The 26,249-nt window shown below is 39.8% G+C and overlaps 1 protein-coding gene across 13 annotated transcripts; it reads right to left on the bottom strand.

Annotated features, from left to right (window-relative positions):
• Positions 1-1,905: 1,905 nt before the first annotated feature.
• On the bottom strand, positions 1,906-24,272 carry LOC148038208 (uncharacterized). Of its 13 annotated transcripts, none has more exons than XM_087669928.1 (12): positions 24,153-24,267; positions 23,530-23,625; positions 23,074-23,318; positions 22,861-22,998; positions 22,594-22,683; positions 22,417-22,500; positions 3,328-3,390; positions 3,197-3,232; positions 3,027-3,101; positions 2,867-2,941; positions 2,659-2,718; positions 1,912-2,563 (listed from the first exon to the last, which is right to left on the bottom strand). In XM_087669928.1, the coding sequence occupies exons 3-12, from the start codon at positions 23,269-23,271 to the stop codon at positions 2,429-2,431; spliced, it is 954 nt and encodes a 317-aa protein (XP_087526054.1). In that variant the 5' UTR covers positions 23,272-23,318; positions 23,530-23,625; positions 24,153-24,267; the 3' UTR covers positions 1,912-2,428. The 13 variants fall into 13 exon arrangements, with proteins under 13 accessions (XP_087526138.1, XP_087526078.1, XP_087526054.1 ...); XM_087669933.1 differs by having other exon boundaries at positions 24,052-24,195; XM_087669920.1 differs by lacking the exon at positions 24,153-24,267 and adding an exon at positions 23,872-24,039.
• Positions 24,273-26,249: the final 1,977 nt, after the last annotated feature.

Here is a 26,249-nt window from a genome sequence, read left to right as displayed (position 1 = left end):
ATGACCCCTATTTTGTCCAAATGTCATAAAACATGGCTCAAAGTTTGATAATGCTCTACCAAATTTGAAATTTGATATATCTCCACCATTTTCTTCTAGATTTTCTCTAAAAGCTTCGAAGTAACCATAGTTTGCTATAAGCAAGTCTACTTAGTCATGATTATGGTGTATAGTGAATGTGACTAAATATTTAACTCACACCATGTCTTCAATATGCTTGAAACTAGATGACTTAAAATCAACTTCCCAATTGAACCAAAGCTACTATAAAGAATCTGATTCCCCTAAAGGTGTGGCAAGGCCTTACTCCATACCTTCTTCCTAAACCTTGAAACCTTGATTTCTAGCAACAAACTATCTAGTGCAATGCATCACTAGGCTTTTCCATAACTTGCACCCCTTTTTGTGCCATTAAGTGTGCATCTACACTTCCGATTTTTGTATAAGTTTGGCCAAAAGAAAATGTCTTAATATTACTAAGCTCCTCATGCACATATGCTTTTCCTCTTGTAGGATGAGTGAAGTAGGCGACAACAAAAATTCAAGCAATTCTTTCTAACAATTCTATCCACATCCATTTGTGATGACTATTAACCTTAGCCATCAATTCTTATATAAGCATAACCCTCACATTCCCTTTCCAAAACCACTTGCTATTTCATAATATGAGTAATTTGGAAAAGCCTAAAAAGCAATTCTTTCTAATGTTAGCAATTATTTCTTACAATTCCATCAACATCCATATGAGATGGCTATTAACCTTAGTAGTCAATTCTTATATAAGCATCACCCTCACATTCCCTTTCCTAAACCACTTATATGAGCAAATTAGAAAAGCCTACAAAGCTACTTAGCACTAGTTTTTTGTTTTGTGTTAGGTATGCCACAACTAAGATTCAAAAGGCCAAACTCTTAAGCCCTTGGCCTCATCAAACAAGGAGACCAATATTGTACTAGCTGGATATGCATCAAGCACCCCCTTTAGGAAGCCAAATAACCTAGGACTTCAGAAAGAATCAACCAAACCCTCAACCCAGTAAAACACGTTATCCCAACAACCTCCTCCATAAAGAGTGCCATGCCCATCTTGGACATCTACTTGTATCTCTAGTACTAGTTTCATGTTCCCATCACTTGAAAGAAGCATCTAGAAGAAAATTTCTAAGTTGGAGAAAATGGCACCCCTACGGTTGGGCTGGATTTTCTAAGTTGGAGAAATTTCCTGCACCATTATGAGTTAGTCCATTCATACAAAGATCAATGACACATCATCTTTTGCAACTTTATAGCTGTTCTTAGTGTTCCCTAAAAGAGTTCACCCATAACGCTAGAGAGTAGAGATAGGTAAGATGAACGCATTAAAACACCCAACGAAAAGATTAATGTGTTGATAGTTTAATCGTCAAAAGGCTCACAAGCAAATGGTAAAACATAGACAAGTGGCAATTGCATCGCTTGAAAAGCAGCAAGAACACACATACTTCTAAAACATAGATTCTACCAATAATGACTTTAAATCCTGAAGTGTAGCATAAGTAGAGTGCGTGTTTGGATAAGGCAGTCACGGGAAGTTTCTGACTGCATACACTAGGTGGAGCTGCTTCTCCTGTACGTACAGGCATGCGAGCGAAGAGGCAAGGGAGGACCAGGTATAGGAGGGCGGTAGTTTGCCTGAGGTACTAATGTCTGAAACTAAGAAACCAATAACAAACTCAAAATACCTGTGGCTTTGGTGATGAGTTCTGACCTTGATTATGAATCAAGGCCTGGTGGGAACAGATCCTAATGGAGCAATGGACTTAGATTCATATGTCTTGGCACAAATAACAAGTCGTTTGATTGATGTTCAAGCAGTAACTAGAGCCATGGCAGCAGACATGCAGACAATCAGTGACTCAAGGACGCAAGCTCTGTTGGCAACCCCTAAGAGGTGTTTGTTGCACAACCATGCTCAAAATGTATTTTGACAATGCATGGATGATCCCATGGAAACCCATTTTACATGAGCAAATGAGCCTCTGAATACAAGGTTTACAAACTCACAAGCACTTATCACTGTTTTCACACAGACAATGGGACTATAAGAGGCTGTTGGAAGTCAGAATGTCACTCTCCTTTTGGCAAGAGAATAGTTTTTCCTTTCCCAGTAAAACCAGTTCTATACATGATCATCAAGGGGATCTGGGTATTCAGGCTGGTGGCTATAAAACAAGCTAATAGATGACTTCTATATAACAGATGGAAAAGCAAAGCTTCTTCAACGTATCCACTTCAGGAGGTCAGTTTATATGTGCAGTGCTTTTATATAACAGATGGAAGGGCAAAGCTTCTCCCAAATATTCCTCAGAAACAGAATTTTATATGTAAAGTGCTTGCATTTGGCTCCATAGGCCCCATAAGAGTATACAATATCATTCTCTTATGGCATTCATCGCTTTCTCCGTTTACTGATGAACAACTCTTCAGCAGGTCCAATTGCACGAGCTAAAACTGCAGGGCTTTTCTTTGCTTTACTCTCCAATGCTGCTTTCTTTGCCTTCTGAACTATGGTCACTTCATCCTCCTGTGTATAACATCAGAAAAAAGCCAACTGTTTGTGAAAAACTCATCACAATTATTGTTTATACATCAGAAAAACCATAAAAACTAGTCAGACACCTTGTCCCATAGGCCACACTTCCTACACATGCGGCAGGATTCACCAGCACTCCTGAAATGCTGCAGATTAAATGCCCAGGCCCATTCAAACTATGATTTCAGATAGTTGTTATTGCAGATAGAGAAATGTATATTTTTCACACAGCTCGATATGTAAATTTTGCGCACACGCACACACAGAGAGAGAGAGAGAGAGAGAGAGAGAGACTTCACAGAAATGTGTGTAGTTCTTGACAGGCTGCCGGCATACGTAACATATAGAACTCCCACATCTACAAGTAAGCTGCACAGAGACGATATCTTGGTAGTGGAATTCCTGAAATCCATCTTATTGGACTGCCCTTTTGGATGCCAAATAAGATTCGTACCTTATTGCACCCACCATCTTTGACTAGTTGAGCTTTACATGTGGTACATTCTCTTATCAAACTTCTGGACATCAACTGAAAGGGAAATATTTTATGTTATGCCTAATGGAAATCCAGGCGGTATTAATTGCAAAAAGAATTATAAATTCAGTAGTCTGTGAAAAGTGCACCTCTTCAACTTCATTTCGTATCTGTGTGTCAGCTGGCTGCAACAAACTTATTGACAAGTCACAGTCAGCAGCTAGGACAAATATGTACCAAAAACACACCAAAACTGTTCAATGAGTTATATGAGTTGGACCTTCTCCACTTCTTCGCAACAAAAAGGCTTATGTGAAGCCCCTTTGCACTTTAAGCAAGATGCCTGAAAGGATGAAACAGCTCAAATGAAAACAATTTGCAGGTCAATTATCACTTGAAACCTCAGAATGCAGATGCTTACATTTGAAGCAATTCAAGCCAATTAATTATCATCCATATTTAAGAGAAGCAGAAAAAAAATGTAAAATATAATCTATGAAAATATAAGGATCTGGAGTGGTATCATCTAGAGTTGGATCTCTCCAAGTTGAATTCCTGATACATTTGCGACTGAACAGGTTCACTAGCAATCTGATCTGACACCAGGAAAAAAAGAAAAAAAGGGACAAAGGCTGTCAAAAAGGTAAAAGCATCATAAAATATGTCTTGTATAGGGTATTCTAACACAAGCCAGTCATCTAGAACACCAATGCATGGAGCTGAGGCAAGATCATCTACAAAACCAAGGTTCTCCAAATCCTGCCCGGTGGTTTCTATGGAGAGAAGCACTCAAACACTTGAACCTGTTCCTAGGGATTTTTTATTTTCATAGTTGTTTTTTTTCCTCCTCCCTCCTTTTTTTTCTTTTTTTTTTTCCTCCTCCCTTTTTTCCTGGTTTGGGGGGCAAGAGAGAGATTAACCCTTCCTCTTCAAAGTCTGCCCGTTTGGGGCAGAATGCTTTTGCAGTTTTGGCAAGCTTCTTGGATGATGGAATTTTTTAGGCATTGGTAGACAAAGCTCAACCGAGGCATGAGCAGTCCCATCTCTGATCTTTTGTGGTTTCAGATATGCACTTTGCCACTTGGAATGTTCATAGGATTTGTTCCCGTACTAAGCAGCATGGCATGGCATATTTTGCAATAGAATTGTTGGGATGTGTTGTGTGCTACTGAGCACAAAAGTCATGATGATGCTGGTCAGATATGCACTTTGCCACTTGGAATGTTCATAGGATTTGTTCCCGTACTAAGCAGCATGACATGGCATAGTTTGCAACAGAATTGTTGGGATGTGTTGTGTGCTATTGAGCACAAAAGTCATGATGATGCTGGTCATATTTTGGATTTTCATGGTTTCCATCTTTTTTGTGCTGGCAACAAGGCAATGCACTATTCAGGTGTCCTTATGGTGGTGCATGAGTGTTGTCCACTTGGGGGACAACTATGCATGTGATATTGCAAGCATTGGCAGTGTGTACCTGAAATTTCAGCACGGTTCAATGTTTACCCTTCATCATGTGAGGCATGTACCCTAGGTCAAGAAGAGCTTGAAAAGCACAGGGAAATTCCAGCCGGTGCACATTAAGAATGATGTCCATGGATGCTTTCTAGTGGTTGAAATTGTTTTTGAAGGGCAGGTTTTATGGCTGGTTGACCTTTATGTGCCTACTCGTTGCATCACCAAGCCTTCTGGAACCGTCTTCATAATTCTCTCTCTCTGGATAGACCAGGTGCTTGTGGGAAATTTCAATATATGCATTGACTCTTCCCAGCTACTTTAAAGCTCTCTCTGCTGGATACCCCTGGAAAGCCGGGCTTGGAATGCTTTTGCGATGAAGGTTCTCAAACAAGATCTTTGGTCATGGCTTTCTCCATCAACTTTGGGGTTTACATTTCACTCGGCCCAATACTTGGCCATGTGGTCTCAATTGGACCATGTCTATACTATGCACAAAGATTCCTTTTTACCAGAAATTTTGAAAATGCAAGTGGTGCAGCAATATGTCTTGTCAAATCCTTTTCCTTTATAGTCGGATATGATTAGGCAACCTATGGATGCTTTCACGGGTCTCTTGGGCACGCTTCCCTTGCAATTTAACTCTTCTTTAAGTCATGCTGTCATCAAGGGATATACGAGCCAGCTCCTTGAAAGGTTTCTATGCAATTTTCCACTACAAGGCTTAGCCTTGTTGAAAGACTGCTTCTTAACATGTAGACAGTGTCAAGGCAATATCGGATTTACCATGCTTCACTAAGCAACATTTGCATGTTGTGAAGGACATCTTGGCCTTGGTTCATCTACTGTTTCTTGATTCTCCAAATGATGCTTTTCTAGTCTCATTATTGGCAAAGTTGGCTCAACTTTTTCAATGTTTTCAGCTACAATCTTATCAACAAGCTAAGCTCTGGGAGTTGACCAAGGGTGTTCGGGACAGTTCTTGTTAGACTCGTAAATTTTTTCAAGCTTTGCCTATACCCCATGTGCAGGAGAATATGACAAGGTTGCAAAATGTAGATGATCACATGGTTACCGACCATAGAAACAAGGAACGGCCGTTCCAGCCTGTAGGAACGGCCTAACGCCTTCCAAACCCTCCAAGGAGGTGAAACGGCCAGGGAATGTTCCCTACCGTTCCCAAGGCCATTCCCCACCGTTCCTTGCCGTTCCCTGTTTGGAACGGCCATTCCAGGCCCGTTGACCGAAAATTGACATTTTTCTTGGTTTTTTCTTTTTGCTTGGGTCACACTCCTACCACATGTTCATCCATCTCCATTGCCTAATGTGCACACACTACTCTCTCTCTCTCTCTCTCAAGTTGAAGATTCAAAGTGTCGAGACAACCCACAAGCTAATTAGGAGTCCATGCAAAGTTCAAATTTGATGCATTATCAACTTTTGCAAATCACAATCAAATTTCAGCCTATCCTCAATTCCAAGGTATTCATCCATTTATATTGTCTAATTTCAAGGGAAATTGAGAAAATTGGGGCAATTCAAGGAAATTTGGAGCTATGGGGGTAATCGAGTCAATTTTGGGACATTTGGGTCAATTTCAAGCATTGAGGGGTATTGGGGCAATTAGAGGGACATTCTTTGGGGCAATTTGGGTCATGCAAGGCATATTTGGGGCACTTAAGACATGTGCCGTTCCCCCTGTTCCCATTCCCCGACCTTGGATGTTCCCCCTTAGGCGGAAGCTGACCTACTAGAGCACAGTCCGCCTTTCCTTATCAAGCTGAGCCCTAGTGGTCAACCAAGTCCTCCTAGCGACGGCTTTGTATACCACCTCTTGTTGGTGCTTCTCCTCATCTTGTGTGGCTCAAATTCACCATTTAGTATGGAAATTTCTCTAGGTTGGCTCAAACGATTCCAAGGATTCTCGGGCCAAGGTAGAGTGGGCGACCATCATCCGGTATCGATCTGAGGGAGGGCTTGGGATCATTGACCCAAAGTTCTAGAGCCTAGCCCTTTTGGGCAAGCTAGTGGTCAATGGTCTCATACTAGGTGGGCAGACCTGGAAAGTCCTTCTATAGGAGGGTCTCCAAGAGCGCAAATCGAGGCTTGGCAGTGGATGGAGGCCATCCTTGAGATGGATGTTACAAGGGGTCCCGTTCCCGTTCATGTTCCCCGTTCTAGGTAACTATGTCACCAACCCCCAATCTATTGTATGTACATATCGGGACTACATTGAAAATCTTTTGGATTTATGGCAAGCATGCTCTCCTCAAGTTGCTCACATTTGTGCAATCTTTTGTACCTTGGTCAAAGATTACATTCCCCAAGACATGCAAGACACCTTAGAGATTGATATCCGTGCGAATGAAGTTCTCGAAGTTTAGTTGCATTTGCCTAATGATAAAAGTCCCAATTGGGATGATATTACCAATGAGTTCTTTGAAACCTGTGCATCTCTTTTGGCAAAATCATTAGTGGCCATGTGTCAACAGGATTGGGTTTCCGGTAGCATGCCTTTATTGTGGAAAAAAGGGATGATTAAGTTGATCCTTAAACTTCCCTCCCCTTCAAAACTTACACATTGGAGACCGATTTCCTTAATGGGCATTATGTATAAGATCTTTACGAAAGTGTTGGCAAATCATCTTCATAACCATCTACCTAGTCTTGTGCATCCTCATCAGTATGGTTTTATTAAGGGCAAAAACATTCTACACAATATCCTGAATGTGCAGATAGCCATAGATTACGTGTGACACACGCAACATGAGGTGGTTTTGGTGCAATTGGATTTGGAAAAGACCTTTGATTTTTTGGAACGGTCTTTTCTTGCAAGTCTCGTGCAAACCATGGGTTTGGACCTCATATGTCCAAGTTGATCTATAGCATTAGTATGGGCACTACTTCCCGTATTATGCTAATGGTGGAGTCACTAAGCCCTTTCCCTTGCACGTCGATAGGGCTATCCTTTGAGTCCACCTTTTTTACACTTGCTACTCACCCTATTCTTTCTATGTTTTTATACCTTGTTGATGTGGGATAGCTAGTTGGTTTCTCTCTTCGCACCAATATTTTATCAGCCAGGCACTGGCTGATGATGCACTTATGGTTCGGAAAGCATATGCTTCTAACCTTAATAAATCTTTAGATGTTTGGAAATTGTTTGGACATGCATTAGAGTCTCCATAATAATGCTACCAAATCCTCCCTTATTGCTTGTGTTGGCTCGAATTTGCTAGATTTCAGATAGTAGGGTGTGGTTGTTTAGCAGGAAGACATTGTCTGCCATCTTGGTTATCCCTTGGATATTGATGTGCAGCCAAGACTCTTGCTGAAATGAATATCACAAAAATTGGAAGCCAAGTTTGCTTATTCGAAATCTCAAGCTTGGCCATTCCATGTGTGCCTTAGTGGCATAGACCATTATGCTCCCTATGCTCACTTACTTTTTGCCATTGCTGCCTTAGACTAATCTTGCCTTGAAGGATCTCATCTGGCACTTCCGTTTTATGCTGAAGAAAAATTTGTGCATGTACTAGTATATCTTGGACAGCTTGGAGCCATGTTTGTACCCTAAAATCCATGGAAGATGGGGCTATTCTTGATGTTGAGACCCATATGGCAGCCCTTCGTTGGTCTCTTTTCCAAGCAATGTGTGCTAATCAACAACCCTGGACTATCATTGCCCGTTGTTTTCTTGAGAATCAAGGCCTTTGGTATGGTAATACAAAGATTCAAGGTTTGTGGTGGCATGTACTTAATGCTAAGGTTCAGTTCTCTACATCTGCTTCAGTTCTTCTCAACCATTTGATGTGCTCATGGAAAATGATGCTTTGCAAGGTCCAATGGCAACCAACAAAGGACAAACTAGCTGCCAATTCATTGCAAATGGAAATTCTAGTGATATTTCATCTACTTTCTTGGGAGGACAAATCAGAGGAGAGACATAAGTTCAATAGCATGGCTCGCCTTGGATTGGTGATTGGTCTCAATGGCTGATGCCACTCTTGCCTCAAGACACACTAATTCCACCATTAGACAGATCTTTGGAGTCCCTCATGGCTACCATGATCTTTGGAGCAAGGTCTCCAGACTTTTGTAGAACCAACAACCCTTTCATATCCTAGATTCTAATTGTCCCGAACAAGATTAGAAACTTGTAGGGCGTTTGACTCTCAAGTCTTCTTCGATCACATTTATCGTCTCATGATAATCAAAGATTGCTTATCCATTCAAATGTAAGTTATTCATTTGGAGAATGTTGGTGGATGGCACAAGAAGTCGGTATGGATAGCAAGCACATTCGTACAAGAACACAAAACATTCTCAATAGGAAGCAATGAAGTAACAAAGTTCTTACCCTTACCACAAACGATGGTCACCATCAAGTAATAAATGGGCCCTCCACTCATGGAAGGGGCCTCCCTTGCTTGGTAGAGACCCATGCGGGTTCACCGCCAAGCAATACGAGGACCCTCCATGTGATAAGGAAGTCAAAAACAGTTTTAGCCTTGTTGAATTCAAGTCTTTGAGCTTCTAATTTCTGGCATGCTTCCCAATGCTGCTGCAAAATCCTAATTTTTGTTGTCTACAAATTAAGGTTACATCAGAGAAATCTGAAATTTCTCAACCTCTCATGATCTCAATGTTATAATCTTCCGAGTAAGGCTATAGAAAGACTAGGGGATGAGAAAGAATGCGAAGGAGAGAGAAATTTCAAACTTTCTTCACGAAGAACTCAAGAAAATCAACCATTTACTGCTGTTGCTCTATCTCAATACCCTATAGATGTTGTCACCTACTGCAGATCAATCTTCTCTTGCCCCTAATTGCCTCAAAAGATCCTTCAATGGCTATAAATCAAACCAGCAACATCCCCTCCCTCTCTCTTACAAGCTAAGTGCACTAAAATGCCTTTCTTCAGTCTCTAAAGATATTTTTTAGTCTTGCATAGGCATTTTTGCCAAGTGGCAACCTTCCCAAATGGTTTTTCTAGCATTATCCATAATTAAATATTATTTTTCTGTCTTTAAATACTAAAATTTAATCTAATAATTATTTCGATACCCAGAAAAATAATAATCTAACCAACCAATAATTAAATTGGCTAGGCAACTTCCATTCCCGCGTGTCTCTAAGCCATCTTTTACCATCAAATTGGCATTAAGTACCATTAAAAGTGACTTCTCTAATATTACCAATTAACACTTATGGCCAAATGAATGACCTAAGCCAACAACTAGCACCAAATACCACCAAGTACCTATGCAGCATAACTTATAACAACTTTTGCCATTGACATCCCATGATTCCTCAGGTCCCAAGCTCGTAAATTTACTCTAATCCAATTACACCTCACATGTGCAACATTTACTTAACCATGTGATTAAATATTAATCCACATGTTAAGTGAGGTTTCAAAAATATATGTTCTCATGATAGCCCTCCCCCTTAAAATCCTTGCAATCGTCCTCAATTGCACTACCAAATGCGTCAAAAGTAAAATAGTAAACTAGAATTTCCACAATGCATCATATTTAGCACAACATTACGAACGGCTGCTCAACCATTTCATATGCCCAACATATGCTGAAAATTACCAGCCCACATAACATAACATATGAAACCAGTCTTCCTTCCATGGATGGGTGGTAATTCCCTGATTATAACTTAGTAGTTACAATAGCAACATTTATTACAAAGCTGAGAAATGCAAATTAACTCACAATCTTGGACAAAGAATACCCTATTGGCGCCAAAATCGATGCCCCTTTTAATATTTCTTTAACTTAATTGAAGAATATAATAATGTCCAATGGGAGTTTCCCAATCCCTTTTGGTATTCCAACTCCCCTTCCTACCCAAACTGACCAACAAGTCTTCAATCTGATTTACCCCTTGATTCAAGGGGTCAACTAGCCATCATCCGCTTTGATGGAGATACAATATGCTCCAAATTCATTAATTTGCTTGTCCCTCCACTTGAATTTGACTAAAAACAGCATAAACCCTATTAAATCCAAGTCTTGGAGCTTCCAATTTCTGGCATACTTCTCGAGGCTACTGCTAAACCCTAATTTTTGCTACCGATTAGGGTTTATAGGAGAGAAATCTGAAATTTCACAACCTCTAGTGATTTTAATTCTATAATCTTCGGAGCAAGGCTCTAGAAAGGGCTGGGAGATCAAACAAAATGCTGAGGAGAGAGAAAATTCAAACTTTCTTTGCAAAGAATTGAAAAAAATCAATCATTTACTGCTGTTGACCTATCTCAACAGCCTATAGATGTTGTCGCCTGCTGCAGATTGGTCTTATCTTGCCCCTAGCTGCCTGAGAAGGTCCTCCAATGGCTGCAAATCAAACCAACAATATCTCCTCCTCCTCTCTTGCAAGCTAAATGCACTAAAATGCCTCTCTCTAGCCTCTAAAGACGTTTTCCAGTCTTGCATGGGCATTTTTAACAAGTGCCAGTCTTTCCAAATGATTTTTTCAAAATTTTCTATCTTTAAACACTAAGAATTAATCTAATAATTATTTTGGTCCCCAAAAAAAAATCTAACCGACCAATAATTAAATGGGCTAGGCAACTTCCGTTCCCGCATGTCTTTGTGTCATCTTTGACCATCAGATTGGAGTTAGTTACCATGAAACACCACTTCTCTAGTGTCACCAACTGACACTATGGCCAAATAAATGACCTAGGCCAATAACTGGCACCAGATACCACTAAGTACCTATGCAGCATAACTTATAGCAACTTTTGCCTTTGATATCCCGTGATTTTCTTGGGTCTCGAGCTCGCATATTTACTCTAACCTAGTTACACTTCACATATGCAACATTTACTTAACCATGTGATCAAAAATTAATCTAGATATTAAGTGAGGTTTCAAAAATGCATGTCCTCATGACTACCCTCCCCCTTAAAATCCTTGCAATCTTCCTCGATTGCACTGCGAATGCATCAAAAGAAAAATAGTGGATTGGAATTTCCACAATGCATCATAGTTAACACAACCTTACGTATTGCTACTCAACCATTTCATATACCCAACACATGCTGAAAATTACCAGCCCACATAACATAACATATGAAATCCAAATTAACTAACAATCTTAAACAATGAACACCCTATTGGTTCCAAAAATGGCATTCTTTTCAATATTTCTTTAACATAATTAAAGAAGAAGTTAATGTACAATGGGATTTTTCCAATCCCTTTAGGTATTCCAACTCCCCTTGCTTTTCAAAATGACCAGCAAGTCTTCAATCTGATTTGCCCCTTGATTCAGACAATCAATTGGCTTTCACCTGCTTTGATGGAGATGGAAAATGTCCCAAATTCATTGATTTGTTAATCCCTCTATTTGAATTTGATTGAAAACAAATTCAAACTTTTTCGCGAAGAACTGAAGAAAATCTGTCATTTACTACTACTGGCCTGTCTCAACAGCCTGTAGATACTGTCGCCTACTACAAATTGGTGTTCTCCAGTCTATGGCTGCCTCAAAAGGTCCTCCAATGGCTATAAATCAGACCAACAACATCTTCTCCCTCTCTCTTGCAAGCTAAATGCCCTAAAATGTCTCCCTCAAGCCTCTAAAAAGGTTTTTTCAATCTTACATGGCCATTTTTAACAAGTGGCAACCTTTCCAAATGATTTTTCAAGCATTATCCATAATTAAATATTAATTTTCAATCTTTGAATCCTAAAAATTAATCTAATAATTATTTTGATACCCAAATAAATAATCTGACTGACCAATAATTAAATTGGCTAAGCAACTTCCATTTCCGCATGCCTGTACGTCATCTTTAACTATCAAATTGGTATAAGGTACCATTAAAAGCCACTTCTCTGCTATCACCAACTGATACTTGTAGCCAAATGAATGGCCTAGACCAACAACTGGGACCAAATACCATCGAGTACCTATGTAGCATAACTTATAACAACTTTTGCCTTTGACAGCCCGTGATTTCCTCAGGTCCTAGACTCATACATTTTCTCTAACCCCAATTACACTTCACATGTGCAACATTTCCTTAACCATATGATTAAAAATCAATCTACATGTTAAGTGAGGTTTCAAAAATACATGTGCTCATGACAATCCTCCCCCTTAAAATCCTTGCAATTGTTCTCGATTGCACTATCAGATGCATCAAAAGAAAAACAATGGACTAGAATTTACACAAGGCATCATAGTTAACACAACACTGCGCTAGCAACATTTAATATAAAACTGAAAAAATGAAAATTAACTCCTAATCTTGGACAATGGACAACCTGGATATTTCCAATCCCTTTCGATATTCCAACTCCCCTTGCTGTCCAAAATGACCAACAAGTTTTCAATCAAATTTGCCCCTTGATTCGCGCAGTCAATTCGCCTTCGCCGCTTTCATGGAGATGCAAAATGACCCAAATTCATTGATTTACTGGTCTCTCCACTTGAATTTGACTAAAAACAACTCCAACCTTGTTGAATCCAAGTCTTGGAGCTTTCAATTTCTGCCATGCTTCACGAGACTACTGTTAAACCTTGATTTCTACTGCAAATTAAGATTTATAACAAAGAAATCTGAAATTTACTCTAACCCCAATTACAGTGAAATTTACTCTAACCCCAGTTACATCTCACATGTGCAATATTTTTACTTAACCAAGTGATTAAAAATTAATCCATACGTTGCATGAGGTTTCAAAAATGTATATTCTCATGACAACCCTCCCCCTTAAAATCCTTGCAATCGTCCTCAATTACACTACCAGATACATCAAAAGTAAAATAGTAGACTGGAATTTCCACAACGCATCATAGTTAACACAACAATGCGCATTGCTGGTCAACCATTCTATATGCCCAACACATGCTGAAAATTACCAGCCTACATAACATAACATATGAAACCAACCTTTCTTCCGTGGATGGGTGGTTATTCCATAGTTACAACTTAGTTACAGCAGCAACATTTATTACAAAACTAAAAAATCCAAATTAACTCTTAATCTTAGACAATGGACACTCTGTTGGCCCCAAAACTGGCCCCTCTTTCGGTATTTCTTTAACTTAAGTGAAGAAGATATTGATGTACAATGGGATTTTCCCAATCCCTCTAGATACTTCAACTCCCTTGTTATCCAAAATGACCAGCAAGTCTTCCATCTGATTTAGCCCTTGATTCGAACAGTCAATTGGTCTTTATTTGCTTCAACAAAGATGGAGAATGCCCCAAATTCATTGATTTGCTGGTCCCTTCACTTGAATTTGACTAAAAACAACATCAACCCTGTTGAATTCAAGTATTGGAGCTTCCGATTTCTTACACACTTCCCAATGCTGCTACTAAACCTTGATTTTTGTTGCAGACTAGGGTCTGCAACAAAGAAATTTGAAATCTCTCAGCCTCTTGTAATCTCAATGCTATAATCTTTTAATCAAGGATGTAGAAAGGCTAGGAGATGAGAGAATGTGAAGGAGAGAGAAAATTCAGACTTTCTTCGCAAAGAACTCAAGAAAATCAGTCATTTACTGCCGTTGCCCTATCACAACAACCTATAGATGCTGTCACCTGCTGCAAATTGGTCTTCTCCTGCCCCTGGCTGCCTCCGAATATCCTCCAATGGCTGCAAATCAAACCGACATCTCCTCCCACGTTGTTGCAAGCTGAATACACTAAAATGCCTCTCTCCAACCTCTAAAGACATCTTTCAATCTTGCATGGGTATTTTTAGCAAGTGGCAACCTTCCCAAAACATTTTTTCAAAATTATCCATAATTAAATATTAATGTTCACTCTTTAAATACAAAAAAATAATCTAATAATTATTTCAGTTCCCAAAAAAAAACTAACTAGCCAATAATTAAATTGGCTAGGCAACTTTCCCTCCCGTATATCTCTGTGTCATCTCTGACCATCTGATTAGTGTTGTGTACCATTAAACGCCACTTCTTTAGTGTCACCAATTGACCACTTATGGCCAAATGAATGACCTAGGCCAACAATTGGCATCAGTTACCACCAAGTACATATGCAACATAACTTATAGCAACTTTTTCCTTTGACATCCCGTGATCTTCTTGGGTCCCTTACTCTAACCCCAATTACACCTCACTTGTACAACATTTACTTAACCATGTAATTAAAAATTAATCCACATGTTAAGTAAGGTTTCAAAAATGAATGTCCTCATGACAACCCTTCCTCTTAAAATCCCTGCAATCATCCTTGATTACATTGCTAGATACATCAAAAGCAAAATAGTGGATTGGAATTTCCACAATGAATCATAGTTAACACAACATTGCGCACTACTACTCAACCATTTCATATGCCCAACGCATGTTGAAAATTACCAATCAACATATGTAACCAATCTTTCTTCCATGGATGGGGTGATAATTCCCTAATTACAACTTAGTTATAGCACCAACATTTATTACAAAACTGAGATATGCAAATTAACTCACAATCTTGGACAATTGACACCTTATTGGCCCTGAAATTGGCACCCCTTTCGGTATTTCTTTAACTTAAATTTAAAAAAGTTAAAATACAATGGAATTTTCCCAATCCCTTTCGGTATTCCAACTCCCCTTGCTATCCAAAATGACAAGAAAGTCTTTGATCACATTTACCCCTTGATTCGGATAGTCAAATGGCCTTCACCCGCTTTGATGGAGATGAAATATGCCCCAAATTCATTGATTGGTTGGTCCCTCCACTTGAATTTGAATGAAAATAGCTTCAACCCTATTGAATGCAAATCTTGAAGCTTCCAATTTCTCGCACGCTTCCTAAGGCTACTTCTCAGCCTCTGGTGATCTCAATGAGGTAATCTTTGGAGCAAGGTTGAAGAAAGGCTAGGAGATGAGAGAGAACGCAAAGAAGAGCGAAAATTCAGACTTTCTTTGCGAAAAACTCAAGAAAATCAATCATTCGCTGCTGTTACCCTGACTCAACAGCCTATAGATGCTGTCGTGTGGGCTGCAAATTGGTCTTCTTCTACCTATGGCTGCCTCAGAACGTCCTCCAATGGTTGCAGATCAAACGAGTAGCATCTCCTACCTCTCTTTTGCAAGCTGAATGTACTAAAATGCCTCTCTCCAACCTCTATAAATATGTTTCTTAGTTTTATATGGGCATTTTTAACAAGTGGCAACCTTCCCAAATGGTTTTTCCAGTATTATCCATAATTAAATAATAACTATCACTCTTTAAATACTGAAAATTAATCTAATAATTATTTCGGTGCCCAAAAAAAAAATCTGACTGAAAGATAATCATCCTCGATTACACTGCTAGATGAATCAAAAGTAAAATACTGGATTGGAATTTCCACAATGCATCATACTTAACACAACATTACACACTACTACTCGACCATTCCATATACCCAACACATGCTGAAAATTAGCAACCAACATAACATAACATATGAAACCAACCTTCCTTTCGTAGATGGGTGCGCAATATTTATTACAAAACTGCAAAATCCAAATTAACTCACAATCTTCGACAATAAACACTATGTTGATCCCAAAATTGACACCCCTTTCAGTATTTAACTTAATTGAAAAAGTCGATGTACAATGGGATTTTCCCAATATTTTCAGTGTTCCAACTCCCCTTGTTGTCCAAAATGACTAGTAAGTCTTCAATCCAATTTGCCCCTTCATTCGGGCAATCAATTGGCCTTCGCCCGCTTTGATGGAGATAGAATATGCCCCAAATTCATTGATTTTCCGATCCCTCTACTTAAATATGATTAGAAACAGCTTCAGCCCTGTTGAATCCCAATCTTGGAGCTTCTAATTTTTGGCACGCTTCCCAAGGCTATTGCTAAACCCTAATTGATGTTGTTGCAAATTAGGGTTTATAGCAGAGAAATCTGAAATTTCTCAACCTCTCGTGATCTCAATGTTGTAATCTTTAGAGCAAGGCTCTAGAAAGCTTGGAAGATCAAACAGAATGCTGAGGAGAGAGAAGACTTTCTTCGCAAAGAATTGAAGAAAATCAATCATTTACTATTGATGGCCTTTCTCAACAGCTTGTAGATGTTATCGCCTGTGACAAATTGGTCTTATCTTGCCCCTAGCCACCTGAGAAGGTCCTCCAATGGTTGCAAATCAAACCAACATCTCCTCCCTATCTCTCGTAGGCTGAATGCACTAAAATGCCTTTCTCCAGCCTCTAAAGACGTTTTTTAGACTTGCATGGACATTTTTGACAAGTGGCAACCTTCGCAAATGATTTTTTCAAAATTATCCTAATTAAATATTAATTATTAGTCTTTAAATACTGAGAATCAATCTAATAATTATTTTGGTCCCCAAAAAAATAATTGGCTGGCCAATAATTAAATTAGCTAGGTAACTTTCATTCCCCGAGCATCTCTGCACCATCTTTGACCATCAAATTGCCATTATATACCATTTAAAAGCCACTTCTCTAATGTCACCAACTGACACTTATAGCCTAATGAATGACCTAGACTAACAATTAGCACCAGATACCACCAGATATCTGAACAGCATAACTTATAACAACTTTTGCCTTTGACATCTCATGATTTCCTGGAGTCCCAAGCTCATAAATTTATTCTAAACCCCAATTACACCTCACATGTGCAACATTTACTTAACCATGTGATTCAAAATTTATCTAGATGTTAATGAGGTTTCAAAAATACATGACCTCATGATACTCCCCATGGGAGAGGCATCCCTACTTGATGGTGACCCATGCAGGCTTCACCGCACACAAGGGTCACCAACAGGCGATATGGGCACCCTCCACCCATCCTTTCGATTGGATCTTTGGCAAGGCTAAATATCATGGTCCAACACAATCTCATATGAAGATTTGTTTCACTTTCTTAGATTCTAGGGTTATTGGCATATTTGGGTCACTCGCAATACATTCATTTTTTATGCACCCTCCAACATCTAGCATCATGTTGCAAAGCTTAAGGGACTTCTTCAATGGTAGCTTGATTTTATTCAGCATTTTGATCTTGACCAAAGAAGATTTAGTTTCTTGGCATCATGCGGTCTTTTCAATGACCTTGCCCTAACTTTTGTACTTCTTTTATGATTGATATACATATTCTTTATTTACAAAAAAACACAGAGAGAGAGAGAGAGAGTCCCGTTGTGCTACAATTCAGCAATATATCCCATGGAATAGATGTATCTTCTACAACACATCTAATGAACCTCCCACTCGTCTTTTCATTCATACCCAATGGCCCAACAAATGTGAGCTTTTCTTTCCCGAGCCTCAAATTCTGTGACATGTCAAGCACGACCATCTGTTCATGGCTCTTGGGTAGATTGCCACCAATTTCCAATTTGCAAATAGAACATTTAGTCTCTTTTAGTTTCAAAATTGGACTGGCCTTTGGCATATTTGTAGGACACAAAAGGCATTGATATCTGATTCAGTCACAAACATCATGGTTGTATTGGCCATCTAAAAGAATTGTTTGTTGCTATGGCAAGTGGGTTCCAAGGTTCCAGCTGGTCATGTTCTTAGAGAAGGCAACTCTGTGGATGGAGATTGTGTCTTCTACTCTAGTTCACCCTCCTTTGTGAAGTACCTTTCTCCCATTAGCCTAGTATATTCTTGCACGGTTTTCTAAACACATGGGCCAAAAGGCCCTCGCATATATCCTCATCCTTGAATTCAATATTCTGTGGGTGGTCTATGGTGTTGGAGGCGGGAGGTACTTGGTTGCATCTCGTATAAGTTTAGCTTATTGCCATTTTACCATGTTGCATATATAGTGGAATCTATTCCCTGTACTTTCAAATTATTGTGTTAGATATATCAGAAATTAGATGGACAAAAAAACAGGACTGAAAAATGAAGGAACAAGAGAGCACAGAAAATCCACAGTACAAGATGAAGAGCTTGAGGGCAAGATCGGTCATGCACATAGTGAGCATGGACTTGTAGTAAACTGTGCACGGCACAAAGGATGCAAAGGCTGAAGAGAATGATTTGCTGAAAGGCTTAGGTAGCAAGAGTGTCAGTAGACAGGCATCTATATTACAGACTACAAACACAAAAGGGGGCTGCCCAGAATACAATGGCCAGATGAAGCAAACAGTGGCTATCTCCCAGAATATCAACTTCATGAAGAGAGCTCCTAATGTCTTCATTAACTAGTGATCGAATTCACAAGGCCCCTCTCAAATCCTAGGCCTGTCTAGACTTTCAATGCCTATGGAGCACAGATGATAGAAGTGCTGAAGGCAAAGAATGAACCTAAATAGGCCTAGATTGTCCCCAGTAGCACAATATATAGCTTCAACTCCTGACTGAGAATCCACTTCCAAATCTAGCAACATTCAACCTTGCTGTGCTTCATGCAAGCATGAAACACCAGATCATCAATCATACAATCTCTTGGGTTGCTGCACACACCCAAGCCTAATACTTTGCTTCCATCAAAGGAAGACCAGCAGTAGGGTCCTTGCTTCTCAAGGTATGGCACCTGAACCCCAGGTTAAACAAACCTAGTGTGGATCATCAAGTGGCAATTACAGGCCCTGTCCATCCTGCAAAGTAATACCCTCTACATGCATGTGATCCTATGGGCCTGAAACCCAGGTGAAACAATCCTACTGTGGATCATCAAGTATCAATGTCACAGGCCCAATCTGAATCTGTCCATCCTGCAAAATAATGCCCTCTACATAAATGTGATCCTATGGGGACTTGTGCCTTGCATACACCAAACTAGATCAGCAATCAAAGTGTTGACTGCAATGCCTCAAGCACCTTCTCCCTTACAGCATCCAATTCTCCACCTTACTACTTCCTCTCGTGAGACTTTGAGGTAGGATTGTTCACCTAAAAAGGAAAAAGACTCTTCCTCTTCATCATTTCAATTAAGACCTCCAGAACATGTTTGACGTGGAATTTCGGACTATAACAATAAGAGATTGTTCATCGAGGCCCATCTTTACTCCTCTACATATTCCTCCATCTACTTCTACACAGATTACCATCAACTTACCCCGAACAAAAAAGCCAAAGGGAGGTGCATCTCAGTCATGGCAACCAAGCTGGTAAGGAAGGCCAACCCTCAACTAGGAAAGAACAAATCATCAAGGGAATGACTGGCAATCCAATATCTTCATCTCAACTAAGCCAGATGGCAAGTTCATATGCACCATTTGGTTTCTACAAAAATCTCCCTGTATTGGTCCTCCTGATATGCAAGAACCCATTGTGAGTTAATCCACATACTTTAAGCATCAAAGGACTAAATTCATGCAAAACATGCAAACAGAGCTAACGTTCTAGGGACCCTCCAATGATCATTACACAATCCATACGTGCAATTCTATTTACCCTTATTAATATGGAATATAACTTAAATGACATCATCTCAGACACTATGGATGAAACATCCACCTAGGATCCAACTTGCACACAAGACACGGCACAAGCTACATCCGCAAACATATATGGGTAATGGACATCAGACTTGCCTCCTAGCCATAGAGCCAAACAAAAGCCTAGGAGCTAGTAGCACATTGGATCACAACCATGTCCCAAGAGATCCAACTTGCACACAAGACACAACACAAGCTACATCCGCAAACATATATGGGTAATGGACATCAGACTTGCCTCCTAGCCATAGAGCCAAACAAAAGCCTAGGAGCTAGTAGCACATTGGATCACAACCATGTCCCAAGAGCTAGCATCCCATACCACCGATTCACACTATCCCAATATATGGACACGTTGACCTACGGGCCGAGAGTCCAAGAGTAGTGAATCGTGATCACAGAAGAATGTGCACAATAGGGCCTTTGAGTCCTATATACAAGACTTGGCTGCCCTAACCTTGAAGTGCCCTTAGTGAATCGTGATCACAGAAGAATGTGCACAATAGGGCCTTTGAGTCCTATATACAAGACTTGGCTGCCCTAACCTTGAAGTGCCCTTAGTGCATTAGCACTAAGTCACTTCATGGCCAATAAGACCAGTGCTACTAACGCCCATCCAGATGTCCAAGGATGTAACAATAGAGATCTAGTAATTCACAAATAAAAAGATGAGATCAATCTCACGCGTGCAGTGTGCACACGCATAATAGACTTGATGACAACGTCTCCAAAAAAATTGGACACATGGTAAAATCCATTCACAAGAGAAGAGTCTATATCACATACAAAGCAACTACCATATCATGTTTGTTGTTAGCTAACAAGTGTCTACATTAGTTAGAAATGAGATCGGTGATGGCTTCGCTCCCAAAAATACACAATTCCTTGCTTCCACAAATTACTTAATTGAAAAACTTGAGTATTTTTGAAACCAGCCTTCCCTTTACAAAAGGGTGGTGGAACCCTAAAATGCACTGATTTATAGCAATTTACACCAAGTAATAAATTCATCAAATAAATGATAAATTGAAAAATTAACACTACCACATTGGCCTAGAATGCCCTAACAGCAGTCACCAACTACCATTGTGCATCAGCTCCTGTCAACTTCCCCCAAACTAGTCTCCACAACCTTCTCCAGCCTTGCATGGCCCAAAACCACCCTAGGCTATCAGGGAAAGATCTCAACATGGAATATACACTTACATACAGCCCAAAATTGACCCAGACTTAACATTTGGCAAATTTCTATTTTCATTGGGGCCTCCACAAGCAAATTCAACATGAATAGCTCTGTGGCGCTGCCTCACTTAAATAACATTAAATATTGCCCAACTTTGATGTAAATCCTAACCTCTTTGAACTTAAAAAGTGTTGAAACTTTCCACAAGGTTATTAAATCATTTAAATCTCTAACCCCTATGACACCAAAAGTCATTTCCAAGGGGTACCAAGATCTGTCGTAGGTACCCCTCTGGCACCTATCCACAACACTAGGATTATCCATCACCATGACACATTCAAATTCATCTCACATGCAACTCACATGTGCACAACTTAAGTGTCCAACGAGTATTAAGTTAAAAATTCACGTCCTTGTGACAATTTTAATAATCAAGATGAAACTTTTGTCAAAAATGGCATCAAATCCCTGGTTAGAGACTTCTACGCAAAGATATGTGCATTCTAAACTTTCGGCCCACATATTATACATTGCACAAACTTTCACGATCATGCTATATGACTAATTGTAACTATCCATTCTAGCAAATCTAGCCAACAATTGTCCCATATGCAGGTCTGACCCTAACATCCAATTGGGATGGAAGTATGCACTATCCTTCTTTCAACCCATTGGGTGAGGTCCACCATATAACCAGTGATGAGTGGCCAACTCTAATACACTATTCTATATATCTAAACATTTCATTTGAAATCCATATTCAGTAGGTTGGATATACAATGGCCTACCTTCCAAGAAGGTAACGGTCATGGCAGAAGTTGGTGGCAGCTATTTCACATTGCTGCAGTATGAGCCTTTCCTTTATTGTAGAAAGCCACATGTGAGCCAAATCAAGTGGCTATTGCTTGATGCAGAGATAAATGACCATCAGTCCCCATGGAGTCAATCTTTCAACCATTTAATATGATGAAAAATTATATGAGTTGCCCCAGGGAGTGATGCTTTATCACCTCCACAATTTTGTTTTAAGAGTTTTGGTGAATGCAAGATGGCATCCTGTCACAGAGACTCTTAGGCCGTTGTCTAGCATCCAGAAGAGTTTTTGTGAATGCAAGGTGGCATCCTGTTGCACAGACTCTTAGGCCATTTTCTAGCATCCAGAAGGGTTAATGATACCAGGAGGCAATTTCAAACCATCCAAAGCTTTGCTATTGACCAAAGAATCATCAAATTCTAATGCAAATCAAGCACTAGTGACTACATCCTGTTCAGTGCATATGTTAGCTTGAATAAATTTGTCAAGATTGCTGACCACACCTTTCCACAATCTTTGTTTGGGCAGACAAAATCCACAATGTCCGGATCCACTTCACATGCCAAACCACAGAAAGAGCAGTGCACCTAGAGAAAACCATACGCCAGTTAACAGGTAATTAAACATCCTAGAGAAAATGAGAATGTGAACCAAATGTAGAGCTGTTGAGTGAGACTAACCAGTCCTTGAAGCTTGGAGCGAGCAAGAGAATCACTAGCCTGACGATGTTCAAACTTCAAAAGCAGCTCAGTTTCTATAGCCCTGCATATCTTTTAAACATAGTGATCCCATGAGCTAACTTATTTTGAGCATATAGGTACCCAATGAGGAGCTTGAAATTCCCTTCTGTATTAAAGAAAGGGCATCACAAAACCAAGGATAAAGTGTACCAGGCACTTCCAAAAATTGTCACGTGCATACAATTAAGTGTGCCATTGGCTACTTACCTCTGACCAAGGAATAAATTTATTGCAATCCGCCATGTCCATACATGCAAGAGGTCCACAAGCTGGCAGACTCCCAAAAGTGGACTCTTCAATGCGCCTCCGCAGGCATGCAAAGCAAAAGAGATGTCCATCTCCACACTGCAACCATTCAGCTACGGTGCTCATCCATGGACTTGAGAAGCGAACCTGCCCTTGTAAATTGTTGAAACTTACCAAGCTTACCTGCACCATCTTTTCAAAGGGCACATCCATGCAGCAACATCCACACTCAAGTTTTGAATCGAGATCATGTGACCACGATGCTTGGGCTTGATCTGGTAATGCAGCTTGCATAAGAGCACATTCTTCGTCGTGCAGAGGAGGTAGTGTATCAGGCGCATCATCAGAATGGCACGAGCTTTCCACCCTCATGATCTTCACACGAGGCAACCAATTCACTCTACCTTTCTTGGACGAATCTGGAAACAAATGCTCACAATCGTTAGGAAAGCAGCCAAGATTGCTGTCCACAAATCCTCAGAACGTGTGTGTCCTATCAGGCTTATTTCAATGTCACAATCAAATCTTCAGAATCTGTTCTACAAGGCTTATTTCAAGGCCACAATCAGATATCCATGCAAAATGGTTTTTCTAGCTTCTTGTCATTTTCCAGGTTCTTCATTCTCTTACTGTCTTATTGTGTACAAGTAATGGTTTTTCTAGCCTTTTGTTGTTTTCCAGGTTTCTTCACTCTCGTTCTCTTTGTATGTGCAAGTGGTGAAGTAGCTGCATGTCAAAACGAGAACATTGAATCAATATTAAACCAATACATTTGATTCCTCACAGATATGCTGAATTGAGAGCCTCAGTCCCCAATAAAGCTCTGCCAAGCTAAAGCAAAATGACTAGGGTGCTGCCATATCTGAGCTGGTTTGAAGATAAAAATCCAAACATAGACCCAGTACAGTCTCTCGAAGAGCCCCATCAATGTAAACCCTTCATTAAAGAGAACTGCATGTACGGAGCACAAACCCAGAAGTTTTTCTTGCCAACCCCAATTTTTCTATATCCAAAATGAGACCACTAAGATTCATTCTAGTGGAGGTTTTATTCGGCAAAAGCTGAAAACAGAGCAGGAAACACACTGTTCCGGTAGAAGAGTAAAGCTACAAGCAATCGAATTTTTAGTTTCATGTATGAATGGAGAGGTACCACGCGTGATGCATGAACAAGTCACAGACATGGCATGCCCCATTTTAGGAAGTGCACAAACACACAGACGGAGCACGGAGAAGAGAGAGGAAGAAAGAGACATGCAAAACGTTTGGATGATAAGCCAGCAAATTTGGCTATCACGCAACCATCGGAGAGTGATTCCTAAGCAAAATCTCCAACAAGAGTCATGGACAAAAGAAAATGAAACAACTGGGCAACACAAAAAGAACAACAAAAGTGGCTAGGGTAAGGGGGGCCATAACGTTGCAGCTAAGTACTATGTGCAATAGTATCGATTTTTGAACTTCAAAGTGGTTTTCGAACTTCAAAGTGGTTACTCCTTGGATCTTGTGTCACAATGTAGCTGGTCAAGGAGGGGTTTGTTCGGTACTCGTTGACCTTCTAGCACTCATGATTAGAGTAAGGGGGGCCGATAAAGTGACGGTCGTTGAATTAGTGGCAATTCTCTGTCACACCTCTCATGGTAATTTAAGAATGTAGAAATACATCATTTTGGGAAGAAGAGATGACGTGCACACCAATGATTGGAGGGAAAAGGGTCACAGACTGTCACTGAAGTAGGCCATGGCTACCTTTTCTCAAGGCTTCTTACTATCATAGTTTTGCAAGCAAATTTTCCAACAAGCAAAATTACTTCAATAGACATTACAAGGGCAAAACTTGACTGGTAGCAAAGCCAATGAGACCCATTATACACTGGTCAGTTTGACTTGCAAGAGCCAAGCGAGACAAGTTAATGAGTGTGTGTACAGGGGTGCTCAAATTGCACTCTAGTTCAAACATGATTTTTGGCAATCAACCTAGTGCCCTCCCAAAGGGGGTTATCGAATTTGCTTACCAAATCTCAATAGACTTGGCACAAATTCATCGGGATAGAATGACCAAAACTCTGTGTGAGAGCTAATTTGATAAGTACATGATAAATGAACATTGATCGCAAAATCTTTAAGCATATTTTTTAGTACATGCTCTAAAGAAATTATGTTCCATAGTGCGTGATGTCCATAGGAGGAGTGAAAGGGTTGAGTATTGGGTCCAAGGAGAATGATCTACTTACTTGACACCTTGTTGGCCACCTAAGACAAGATGTGTGGTTACTTAGGGCATACCCAGTTGAGAGCTCGAGGGTTGAATCCTAGATTATCACCACTTTTTTTTTTGCCAATGGGATTGGCATTTTGTAAGTATTAAAGACAATCATGTTAATGACAGCTTTGTTAGAAAGTATTGCTTTTGTGCATTGTTGATTGTTGAGGGAAATTGTTTTAAGAAACTTTTATTAAGGTTACGACAAAGGAATGTGTATGTTAAACAAAGTGTGATAGTAATTAAGCAACTAGAAATATGCTAAGTAACTGGGCAGAAAGTAGAAGAATGGAAGTCCCAATGACCCCATCCTATGGATGGGTAGACTCAATCACTTGGGTGGCTATTTCACTTAAAACTTGTAGAGCATTCAATGGCATTTAAAACCTAATATAATCCCATTTTAGGGAATATATTGTGTGACTATGCTACAGCAAAGAGGTTGATGCTTTCTTCCTCTCAATTCACACTCTATGAACCAAGTGTGGGATTAGTTCATCGAGATGATGGCCAACCGAACCCAAGGGTACAACACAAGCTTGAGTACTTTAAGTTGTGAGCACATTTCCTTTACAAGGTAACATTGGATCCTCTAATCATTAGTTCTCCCAATAATGCAAATATGAGTGAAGAGAATAGATATTTGGCTCTCGATGGATTTAGTTGACTACTAAAAGTTTACCCAATAGTTTTAGGTTGGGTACCCACATAGTACTACAGCAAAAAGAAAAGAGCATAAGCTAAGAGTGCATGCCAAGATTGAAAAACGAAGAACATAAGTTAAGAATGCATGCCAAGATTGAAAAACCAATACAAATGCATAGTCCACAATTGGATCAAGTGATATTTATTCTATGAATTATCCATCGATGTTATTATAGTCTATGGTTTCATTGTATAAGGCTTCTTCCTCTAACTTGTCAATGATTTTACATTAAATACATGAGGATTCTTGCATGGTAGCCTCAACACTTGGCCTCTCTCAAATCTAGGTATCTACTATATTACATGGTCGTGGGTTGTTGTGGTTGCCTATAGTAAATTTACGCTATGGCATGGAATCTTTGTGATTGATTGGCTTACCCATT

The sequence above is a fragment of the Lygodium microphyllum genome, chromosome 3, assembly GCF_053477565.2.
Source record: "Lygodium microphyllum isolate KBCC chromosome 3, Lygodium_microphyllum_v1.1.10, whole genome shotgun sequence".
In the NCBI taxonomy this organism is placed as follows: domain Eukaryota; kingdom Viridiplantae; phylum Streptophyta; class Polypodiopsida; order Schizaeales; family Lygodiaceae; genus Lygodium; species Lygodium microphyllum.
Note: the sequence above shows the minus strand (reverse complement) of the source record. Positions and strands in the feature narration are given on the sequence as shown.

Bases quoted from the DNA above. Each gene is read 5' to 3' on its own strand.
- LOC148038208 (XM_087669942.1), bottom strand. From the start codon at position 23,271: ATGAGGGTGGAAAGCTCGTGCCATTCTGATGATGCGCCTGATACACTA. The intron at 22,684-22,860 runs GTAAGTAGCCAA...TATGTTTAAAAG, and splicing joins AATTTATTCCTTGGTCAGAG to ATATGCAGGGCTATAGAAAC. The intron at 2,719-2,866 runs GTCTCTCTCTCT...TTTAATCTGCAG, and splicing joins ACTACACACATTTCTGTGAA to CATTTCAGGAGTGCTGGTGA.